The 12,109-nt window shown below is 38.8% G+C and overlaps 1 protein-coding gene across 2 annotated transcripts in view; it reads left to right on the top strand.

Moving 5' to 3' along the window:
* Positions 1–12,109, top strand: part of LOC133616842 (uncharacterized) — a 271,957-nt gene that overhangs the window by 185,701 nt on the left and 74,147 nt on the right. For both annotated transcript variants that reach the window (XR_012050812.1, XM_061976458.2), the window contains exons 26-28: positions 992–1,045; positions 8,870–8,923; positions 9,182–9,235. Coding sequence is in view for 1 of the 2 variants with exons in the window: in XM_061976458.2 (XP_061832442.2) it covers positions 992–1,045; positions 8,870–8,923; positions 9,182–9,235 (162 nt within the window). In the remaining variant the exon portion in view is untranslated. The remainder of the gene's footprint in view (positions 1–991; positions 1,046–8,869; positions 8,924–9,181; positions 9,236–12,109) is intronic.

Raw genomic sequence — 12,109 nt, 5'->3', positions numbered from 1 at the left:
AACACTAGCCTAACATATTACAGTCCACCCTCTAAAAATGCTGACAATTCCACATGTCACATGGTCCACAGGAAGTAGCATCATTTAGATCCCCTGCAGGCCGTGGGAAGGCCAAAAGAAGGCCCACTCATTCATGCAGTATGACTAGGTTGGGTTAAAGTCTCTACAAAGTCCTGTGATTTTTTTATTTCTAAAATTCTGTCATTTGCAGTGCTTATTGTAATTCTATGATAAAACTCACTCCTGTTACTTTCAGCCCTGTTGCCCAAATAAGTCATTTCTTATGTAGGAACCCTGTTCAAAAATGAAATAAAGTTGCCTAAGATGGGCCTTTATACATTTTGAGTAGTTCAATATGTGTATTATCAGATTTAGAGTTGAAAAAAGATAGAAATGTAAGTTTATTTTGAGAGAGTTATAACAAGTAAATGGCACTGATTTGGTGGAATGGCCTCTTTCCGTTCTGGTTTCCAATCCTGTCCATTTCCTCCCTTCTTCCTCCCTTCCTATTCAGAAGCGCTTTGTGTGTCACAACATGTTCCTGTGACGTGAAGCTGCTCGCTTGTCAAATATTCCTCTGAAGCATAAAGCCTCTTCCTCCTTCAGGCTGTCAAGGCAAATCATACCTTGACAGCCTGAAAATTCCTTCCACATTATGCATTGTCCATATATTTATTTCAGTAGGACCTCCTGGATTTGTTTCTGGGGATTTATAAAATATTTCAAACATTGTTTGATACATTGTGTGGTACAGGTGTTCGGTGGGTGCATGTCGAGTCATGAAACTTTCCCATTTGTTTTACATGTTTTGAGTGCAGAACGTCTCACCCAGGCTTAAAGTGGTGTTCACCTGAAACAAACTAAACCAACCAGCTGTCTCCTTGACCCTCCGCACTCCAGTTTCATGACTCTTTACAGAGAAACAAGGATGTGAATCAGCAATGCTGACAAGTCAGAGTTTCATGATCTCTTGCATTTTTCTGTTTTACAGGGTGACCGAGGACCGGCAGGTCCAACGGGTCCCGCAGGAGAGAAAGGACCACAAGTAAGTGTTAAAGGGGAACTGCACGTTTTGGGGAATTTTGCCTATCGTTCACAATCATTATGAGAGACAAGAATACAAAAGGATTTTTTGGGGGTTATTTTGCATTCTAACATGTAAAATACGGCTCATTTTTGGTGGCGAGCAATGCAGCTAATGAAAGCAATCGATTCTACTACAGATGTCCGATAATATCGGCCTGCCCCCCTGTGTATCAAATATTAACTCTTTGTAGCTCAAAAGTTCTGTCTCTTATGTAAACAAAGCAGGAACAGCAATGTGTAACAATACTGTACATTAATTCCTTATTGCCCAAAGATGGTATAGTTGAACATGTGAGAGGATCTTCTACTACACAATGGATAGTGATAACTAAGCGGTAGAGATGTCTGATAATATCGGCCTGCCGATATTATCGGCCGATAAAGGCGTTAAAATGTAATATCGGAAATTATCGGTATCGGGTTTTTTTTTTATCGGTATTGGTTTTTTTGGTTTGTTTTTTTAATTAAATCAACATAAAAAACACAAGATACACTTACAATTAGTGCACCAACCCAAAAAATCTTCCTCCCCCATTTACACTCATTCACACTCATTCACACAAAAGGGTTGTTTTTTTCTGTTATTAATATTCTGGTTCCTACATTATATATCAATATATATCAATACAGTCTGCAAGGGATACAGTCCGTAAGCACACATGATTGTGCGTGCTGCTAGTCCACTAATAGTACTAACCCTTTAACAGTTAATTTTACTAATTTTCAATAATTACTAGTTTCTATGTAACTGTTTTTATATTGTTTTACTTTCTTTTTTTATTCAAGAAAATGTTTTTAATTTATTTATCTTATTTTAGTTTATTAAATTTTTTTAAAAGTACCTTATCTTCACCATACCTGGTTGTCCAAATTAGGCATAATAATGTGTTAATTCCACGACAGTATATATCGGTTGATATCGGTATCAGTTGATATCGGTATCGGTGATTAAAGAGTTGGACAATATCGAAATATCGGATATCGGCAAAAAGCCATTATCGGACATCCCTAGATTCTACCACTAAATCACTTTAAAAATGCATTTTAAAAACCCTCAACAATACGTCATTTATGTTCCGTAACCTGTATAATAACCAAGCTGTAGCAACATTGTTATTGTAAGATCAAACACCGAGGAACTTTTTTTCGAGCTCAGTAATACATCGGCGTGCTACGGTATTAACCGTAAAAGCTAGCTATGTAACACACACACGAAATGTGTTTGAGTTTGTAATGCACAACACAATGCGATAAGACACCAATCCGTACTGACTGAAAATCATGAACAATCATATTACAGTATCTGTAAAGTATTAGCCCACATTTCATGTGTTGGTTGTACACAACCAGCTGGATGACGCATGACGTGCTGCGTCTCGCATGATCAATATTAAGTGTGACTCACTTGATGGACAGTGTCTGTTTGGTCCAGCTGGCAGGATAAGTTTGTTCCGGGTTATTTGGGTAAGCACTCCATTTCTGTCAAAATAGCATGGCTTCAAATTCCACATTTTGCAGCTTCGAGTCACTTTCACCTCACTGTCTCGGCTTTCGTCTACTCCAACGTCTCACTCTTCCTTCGTGCTGGCTTCTAGAAGCAGTAGTTCATCTTCCATATATTCAGATTAAAAAAGATAAGGTTGTGAATCCTCATTTGTCCAAAAATAGTCATCTAAGTTGTTTGTTATCGTATCTGCCATGATTAGAAGATACACACACATTTGTTTTCGGAAGTAGGATGTGCATGTGTTGCCAGAAGTCGGAAGTGTGTGTCTAATGAAACGAAAATAAATGTGCAAAGGAATTAATTCCGGGAATGATTAAAATGACCAAAATATCGTATTTTTCGGAGTATAAGTCGCTCAGGAGTATAAGTCGCACCAGCCGAAAATGCACAATAAAGAAAGAAAAAAACATATAAGTCGCACTGGAGTATAAGTCGCATTTTTTGGGGAAATGTATTTGATAAAACCCAACACCAAGAATAGACATTTGAAAGGCAATTTAAGATAAATAAAGAATAGTGAACAACAGGCTGAATAAGTGTACGTTATATGAGGCATAAATAACCAACTGAGAACGTGCCTAGTATGTTAACGTAACATATTATGGTAAGAGTCATTCAAATAACTATAACATATAGAACATGCTATATGTTTACCAAACAATCTGTCACTCCTAATCGCTAAATCCCATGAAATCTTATACGTCTAGTCTCTTACGTGAATGAGCTAAATAATATTATTTGATATTTTACGGAGATGTGTTAATAATTTCACACATAAATCGCTCTTGAGTATAAGTCGCACCCCCCGGGCAAACTATGAAAAAAACTGCGATTTATAGTCCAAAAAATATGGCACAGTAAATATTGACATATTGCATATTGTTATGAACGTGTCTGTTACTACATTATATATAGACTTGCAGCGTGTATATAAAACGTTGATGGTTTTGAAGGCTACAACTGTGACTCCCATTAGCTGCATATTCCAATAGTTTTTTATCACCATAATCTTTTTGAATGATAGACAAAAATTCCAAAAAAAGTGCAGTTCCCCTTTAATGCATTTTTTTCCCTACACCTATTAATTCCCACAACCATAGTTCAAACAGTAAACCAAATGTTTAATGCAGGCATATTCAACTGAATTGTTTTTGGGGCCACGTTTCCAGAAAGCTAAGAACTAACCTTATCCTTGTCCACACACACGCAATGATCGTTTAAGACTCCCTCCCCCCCTTCGTCCGCCGGCGCAACGCGACCTAGTACGCATGCGTGGAAAGTGCGCACGTCAGAGTCACCTCCAGTGTTGCTTTGTGTGCAAGTTCTTAAATTAAATTCAACTTATCTGAACAATATCCAGTGTTGTGGTATTTCAATTAACTGAAATCCAGTGCGCTGTGGGACCCTATTGTTGTGAATCACACCTGAGCCATCATAAATTAGTCAAATCGTTAATGGACACGTGAAAGTAAACAATGTGATATAGAACATTTCCAATTTTTTTGGATCCCTAGTTTTCCAACTAGGGATCACTCCTCACTCTTTTGTCTTCACCTTCATTGTCCATTCGTTTTTGGTGACTTTATATACTCTAGGGATGTCCCGATCCGATATTTGGATCGGATCGGCTGCCGATATTTGCCAAAAATTGCGTATCGGCAAGGCATGGGAAAATGCCGATCCAGATCCAGTTTTAAAAAAAACTCCGGTCCTTGTTTTTCAACGCACCTATTTAAATAATACATTCCACTTTTCTGCTGCTCCGTAATTTCCGTTCCGCATTTTCCAGCACACCTTCAACACATCCTCAATTCTCACGCAGTTGCTTTTAGCTGCTGGCATTACACGACAGGCTCTTCTCGCTCTTTCCTGTGTCTCCCTCTCACAGACAGCGAGCGCACCTTCTTACACACGTCACATACTGTCACGTCATACGTCACATACGTATACGTCCTCTCCCAGCAGAGAGCGAGGTAGCGGCATGGCTAACGTTAGCTGTGATGCTAGCGCAGCCGCTAAGGTGCGCGCCTGCTCAAGCGTCCTCTGCGCACGGCAAATCTATGCCACGCACAAAATCAAATAAAAAAATAAGCGCATAACAATTTTCGACACACGGACACGACAGAGACAACAGTTTTCGTCATCATTGTTCAAATATTGTGACGTCTGTCGAGACGCTTATCTCCATTCGGTGCCACACGTCCACACCATCAAAATGGCAAAAATTTCCACATCAACACCGTATGAAAAAATTTGTCATTTTTTTAGTTGTGATTTCCTTCTCTACATGAAAGTTTAAAAGTAGCATATATTAATGCAGTATGAAGAAGAATGTTTTAATGTAGACATGCAAGCCTTGAAAGAACATTTTGAAAATCAAGACTACATTTCCTGCAAATGGGTGCATTTCTACCCTATATTTTAACTTTAGATTTATTCTCATATCAAACTCTTTTGGCTGCCTTTTTGACACTTACATCCGGCGCCCCCCTCCACACCCCGAATTATAAATAATGTAAATAATTCAATGTGATTATCTTGTGTGATGACTGTATTATGATGATAGTATATATCTGATAGTATATACCTGTATCATGAATCAATTTAAGTGGACCCCGTCTTAAACAAGTTGAAAAACTTATTCGGGTGTTACCATTTAGTGGTCAATTGTACGGAATATGTACTTCACTGTGCAACCTACTAATAAAAGTCTCAATCAATCAATCAAAACACATAGAATCATCATACTGCTGTGATTATATGCATCAAGTGTTCATTCAAGGCTAAGGCAAAATATCGAGATATATATTGTGTATCGCAATATGGCCTTAAAATATCGCAATATTAAAAAAAGGCCATATCGCCCAGCCCTAGTTCAATGATGCCATTTCTGTTTGTCATGTATAATTTTGTCTATTTTGTGTTTATCCTTGAATAAACAGGTCAGTTTCTTGTTACCAACCATTGTGTATTATTCAAACTCCCCTAATTCAGCTGGCTAGTTGTTATCAAGAGTACTAAAACCCTTTTCAACATGATTCTGACAACTAAGTAGGCTAAATAACTTTAAACTTTAATACATGCTCGGATAGGCCAGTATCGGTCAGTATCGGTATCGGTCAGTATCGGTATCGGATCGGAAATGCAAAAACAATATCGGTATCGGATCGGAAGTGCAAAAACCTGGATCGGGACATCCCTAATATACTCTGGACCTAGACATTGAGTCTGCGACATTCATGGCGTATAACAATAACTGATACAGCCTGCTTTGCCAGTCCAAAGGCAATCGCTGTTTTCCGTAATCTTCCCTCGACAACCAGGTAATACAAAGCACACGCTACCTTTTTTTATCACATCCACGAGAGCCCGTATTCTTGTTGTCTCTCCTTCGACAAATGGACAAAGTTTTTCGCTATGTAGAATCACAGCTGACCTGGACATTCGAAAGTTCTCTTGCCGTCTGAGAAGTGTTGTATCCCAAATAACTGCAATCGCTTTCTCTGCAGGTATTCATGTGTGATTTCTACAAGCGTCTGTACAGACAGAAGGAGAAACACGGGCATGTCTGGATGACTCGCCTCCATATTTCCAGTGGTTAGCTCCGAGTTACGGAACCGCTTTATTATGAAGCTGGCTGTGCCGTGTTCTTTCTGACGTCACTTCCTGGCATCACATCCTCTCCGAACTCAGTTTGTAAACGATCAATGAGTCCATACAAAGCTAAGAGCCGGAGATTCAAGAAATACACGGCGCACTTACCCGTTTAAAACATTATCAAAGGAGGGGGACCTTGAACGATGGTTTAATGTGGCTGACACGGTGCTTCGGCGAAAATAATTATTCGTTTAAGGAGTTATCCGGCTTAATGTAGACAGGGCCTTAGTCTTAATTGTGTATTCCAGTGAACTACATCCTCTATAGCAGACATTTGTCTTTGGTCTATTTATTTGTCAGAGTTACAGAAGCACCCTTCTATTTTTAAGGACCTTCTACAAAAAAGCTAGTCAAAGATGATCTCTGTTTATAAGAATCTGCTGCAAAAATGTGAGCCTCACACAAGTTTTTTAACTGAATTTGGGGGCCACCAGTTGAATAGCCGAAATGATGAAAAAGGAGGACTTAAAATGAAACACCACTAGCATAATTAAAAAAAGTTGAACAAATGACTCCTGACAGCGTCTGAAGTAAACAAGCTATAGCAACACCTTAGTTACATAAACTGTATTAGGAAATTGTAAAAGAGAGGACTTTAAGGTGTGTCTTGAGGAACGCCTCCGTAATGTAAATCACAAACTTTAACCCGAGTGTTCTATGTTTGCAAGCAATGCAATGCAAGGATCTGGCAATTGTGGACAGTGGTCCACATTGTTCTATATAACAGGAACACTTGTTTTTAGTGGTTTGCTGCAAAAATGTTTGTCTCCCAAGTTTTGAACTGAATACGGGGACCGGTATGGTGTCATTCCCGGGCCGGGTTTGCCCCACGTTCTGTTGAATAGCTCTGGTTTAACGTAAGCTCATGAAACGTTGGTTATATTCCTCACACTTTGTCTAATGGCTAACCAACCGTAAAATCTCCAAACTACTAGTTAAAAAGCTGAAGTTCAGTAAAACCAAGTAACCATATCATCACATTGCAAACATGGGGCTGTTTCATATCTCTTCCGTGACGTCTGTTAACAATCATACTTATTCTAATTTGTGTTCCGTTGTGATTGTAGTGTTTTGTAATGGCCATTGGCACATAGCTGCTGTATGTCCGGTGCTCAGACAAAACTCCCCAAGCGATTGTTAAAAATGACCTGTTCCCTGCTTATTCCATGGTGCTGTCTAAACTGAAATAATAATTCACAAATCATCCTGGTTGAGTCTACTGCATCCATGCTTGCGGTATCTCCTGCAAAACTTATTTTCCGACATAGCTCATTGTCCACGGGCCTCAGTTTGACTCCATCGCTGAGATTTTGGGCACCAGTCCTGACCTAGTTGGATTAAGACCGGCTGAATGATGGCTGGCTGCTGGAGGGGATGACTAATCTGGCGGATGAATGAATAGCCAGATGATTGAAACACTGCTTGTATGTGTGTTTCACTGTTAGGGGGAGCTTTGTGACTTACTGTATGTCAGGATGATTTATAATGTTTTTGTAAGATCGTAAGAAAGGGGAGTGGTAGCTCAATGTAAAGACTACGGACAATGTCACCACCACCACCACATTTCAATGCAGTGCGTCTAGAACTCCACTGAACTTCTGTTTTCCTTCGGTACCCATTTGCAAGCTATAGTGCATTTTGGCAAACCACAATCTTAGCTATGATGTATTGTAATATTTTTTCACGTAAGTGTTTTTGTATACTAGTAATGATCCTGACATACAGTACATATGGGGCGGCATAGCTCGGTTGGTAGAGCGATCGATTCCCGCTTCCGCCATCCTAGTCACTGCCGTTGTGTCCTTCGGCAAGACACTTTACCCACCTGCTCCCAGTGCCACCCACACTGGTTTAAATGTAACTTAGATATTGGGTTTCACTATGTAAAGCGCTTTGAGTCACTAGAGAAAAGCGCTATATAAATGTAATTCACTTCACTTCACTTCACTACATATCACTGTTGGGTTCATATGTATGCTGTAAATGGCAAGTGAACATTTTCTCAGTCCATGATGATTACTCTTCTTTTTTTTTTTTTTATCTCAGGCGTACCATAAACCAGTTTTAAAAATAGTTTTTAGCTTGTGGGTTTTGTTTACATTGTTATTAAAAACAAATTGCATTGTATATGTAGTTTGTGTAGTATGATTACATGTTTGCACAACAAATACTCAATAAAAAAATGTCATGGTAAAAACGAGGCAACATTTAACCGAAATATGTAGTGGCTTACAATATTATTTTATAGGTATTGTTCTATCATGTAATGACTAATATAAGTGTTTTTACTGTGACATAGTAAAAATCCCTGAAAATACATGTATATATCTGGACTCCTACCTCAGCTTTTTGCATACCGAATAATACAGTAATTATTGAGATTTAATTTGTATATTGCTGACAAAAGACCTTAGACCTGGACAACTTGAATGATCCTGTTTTTTCATCAATAATGGTAGACCCCTGGCCAAATGTCTATATGAATGAGGTAAAAATAAATCTTTATTTTATAGGCACTAGCTATCTCCTCATGCAGAAAACAATTACGTATTGATGTGTGTTGTATGTATGTATGACATGTAAGACATATCTTTCTATGTTGTTTGTTATCTGCAAAAGGGTTATCCAGGGTTGCCCGGAGGTCCTGGGGACATCGGCATGCAAGGTACTCCTGTAAGTGTCATTCGATTTGATTCTTATTCCCATCAGCACTATTTGATTCCTTGCATTTGCACATATGTGTGTGTGACAATTCCGTGCTTAATTCTTTCTTAATCATTTGAAGTGATTTACTTGGAACTTACACTATACTAAAAAAAATGGTTCATTTGAGGTGTCAATTGTCACTTATTTAACCACTTATAAAGAGGGTAAGTAGCACTTGGGGTAATTGTTGCCTCAATAACTGTTATCTGTCTTTTTTATTTTCAGGGTCCACAGGGGCAGAGAGGTAGTCCAGGGAGTGCTGGTCCGAAGGGTCGCAGGGTGAGACCTGTAGTTGTCTTTTGAATATGTCTTGCATGCTTTCTTTAGGTAGTCTGATTTCTCCCCATGTGCAGACAGATGTCTTTGGTGACTGTTTCACCTGACAGTATAGTAAAGTCTATCCATCCACAGTTTAGAGCCACTTAGAAGTTACTAATCCTCACCTCCATGGCGGCAAATAGACCACAATTTTTTAAAGTTATCTTATCACCGGAGGGCTGGAATAACAGCTAAACATGCAACACACCGAGTAATTAAGCTGGAGAAGACAAGAAGTCATGCTATTTATTAAGCTAGTTTAAATGTAAATGACAGAATTTCCGTATTTTTCGGAGTATAAGTCGCACCGGCTGAAAATGCATAATAAAGAAGGAAAAAAACATATATAAGTCGCACTGGAGTATAAGTCGCATTTTTGGGGGAAATGTATGTGATAAAACCCAACACCAAGAATAGACATTTGAAAGGCAATTTAAAATAAATAAAGAATAGTGAACAACAGGCTGAATAAGTGTACATTATATGAGGCATAAATAACCAACTGAGAACGTGCCTGGTATGTTAACGTAACATATTATGGTAAGAGTCATTCAAATAACTATAACATATAGAACATGCTATACGTTTACCAAACAATCTGTCACTCCTAATCGCTAAATCCCATGAAATCTTATACGTCTAGTCTCTTACGTGAATGAGCTAAATAATACTATTTGATATTTTACGGTAATGTGTTAATAATTTCACACATAAGTCGCTCCTGAGTATAAGTCGCACCCCCGGCCAAACTATGAAAAAAACTGCGATTTGTAATCCGAAAATTACGGTAACAGAAAAATATAGCTGGAACCGCATTACAGTGGAGAGTTACCAGTGATGAGCAGGAAATTAGCAAGTATCTCGATACGAGATAAGATACGATACAAAGCAACTACTTTGACCAGGGTTGCCAGATGGAAAATGACAAATCATCACTTAGCAGCTTAAAATTATCGCGCATTCCCTATTTGATTTTTCTCAGAAGCATCTGTTACATTAAAACATCAGTGCAGTCCTTGTACAGTATAGTTTAAAATGCAGTTTTAATTTTTTTAATAAACTGTTGTTGGAAAAAAAAACTGCCAACGACAGAACAGCACCCCCATCTGGCTGTCATTTTGTGAGCCAATGTACAACAGCAGGCACAGATTTGTTTGATCGTATCCACGTTTGGAAGGGCTCAAATTATCCCACATTATGGGACTTTTGGAATTATTTATTTTTAGTTAGTTTTGGGGTTTCCTGTGTTTAGCGTTTCTTCATTGTTAGCGCTCCTATTTTTGTTCCACTTTCTGTTTTGGTTATGTCTTGCAGTGATTTCGCCACTGTTTCTCAGCTCTGCTTTCCACACCTGCTCTTGACTAATGATCAGGGGACTCATCTGCCTCTGATCACTAATCATGAGGGTTTATCTGTCCATGTCGCCTTCCTTGCAACACTGGCTCATTTGTTCCTGGTGTGCCTTTTTTATTTGTGCCTGCCTAGTCCTTATTAAAAGACCTTCTTATCTGCACTTCGCCTAACATCTCTGCATCCTGGGGTCACGCCAACAGAAACCATGCGCTACCGTGATATCAGTAAAGTGTCGTATGATCACACGTTATCAGTCAATGGAGGAGCAACCTGTACCCTGCTTTAAATGATATGGAGGGGTTTGGGAGGGGGGGGGGGGGGGGGGGTTCGGTTTGGTTGGTATCAACACTTCAGTCATCAACAATCAGCATCAACAATTGCATCATCAGAGAAATGGATATTAAAACAGTGTAGGACTGACTTGGTAGGTTTGATTATTTACAATCCGAAGAGGTATTATGTGGAAGGGAGGGTGTTAGTTTAGGGTTGTAGTTGCCTGGGGTGATCAAGCGTGATGGGTCAAATGCAGAGAATAATTTTGCCACACCTTGTGTGTGTGTGACAATCATTGGTACTTTAACTTTTTATAGAGCGTGTATACAAAAGTGTTTTTTTGGCCTAAATGTTTTTAATTTCGAGCCCTTCAGAATGCACTTTCAGTGTTTGTATAAACTAAAAGAATCAGGCCTTAATCAAGACATGTAAATATAACAATTGAGTGTTTTGTTGTTTAATATTTACTGTTGTTTAAACATAAAAAACATTCAACAACTCAAGCGGGAGCCCTCGAGCAAAGAAAGCAATCTCAAAACTAAAAAAAACTGAGCAAAATGGACAATCATTTCTTATTGGTCCCCTAACCTGAAAATATTGCTGCTAAAACTGCGGTCATCAAGTGGCACGTCTAATGTTTATTTTCCGTGTATGAATGTTTGTAATAAACAAATGAAGCAATGTCAGCATCCTGAAGTTTTTTAAAGGTCAATGGGTTCAAATGACTACTTTGGTCGGACTTCTTGAGAGAAGCACATCCTAAGAGTCCTCTTTGATGTCCTTTATAAAAACTCTTAATTCTCCTTCCAGTGACTTTTATAGGATGTTTACTTAGTTTCTTCCTGGTTAACATTTTGCCAAACATATGGCAGTATTTATCATGCTGAGGCGTGTGTTGTTTACTAAATTCCATATACACAGTTGTGGTTGCATTTCCTGTCTAATTGAGCCTCGATACCTCAGACCATCGCACATCCTAATCTGTAGTTCACTCTTTTCGAACTTTTAATGTCCGACAATCAACTGAAAAACTGTCAAGATGCCGCATGTCGGTTGTTGGCGTGATCCAAGGATGCAGAGGAATATAGGCAAAGTGCAAGCTCCTTTATGAGCTAACCGGGGTTTATCAGGAACTGAAAATATAGGCTATAGGAAAATATATGGCATACACTCGATACCAAACCAGCACTGAAGGAGGGAACAAAGTGG

This window comes from Nerophis lumbriciformis, linkage group LG14 (genome assembly GCF_033978685.3).
Source record: "Nerophis lumbriciformis linkage group LG14, RoL_Nlum_v2.1, whole genome shotgun sequence".
NCBI classification, from domain to species: Eukaryota; Metazoa; Chordata; class Actinopteri; order Syngnathiformes; family Syngnathidae; genus Nerophis; species Nerophis lumbriciformis.
Note: the sequence above shows the minus strand (reverse complement) of the source record. Positions and strands in the feature narration are given on the sequence as shown.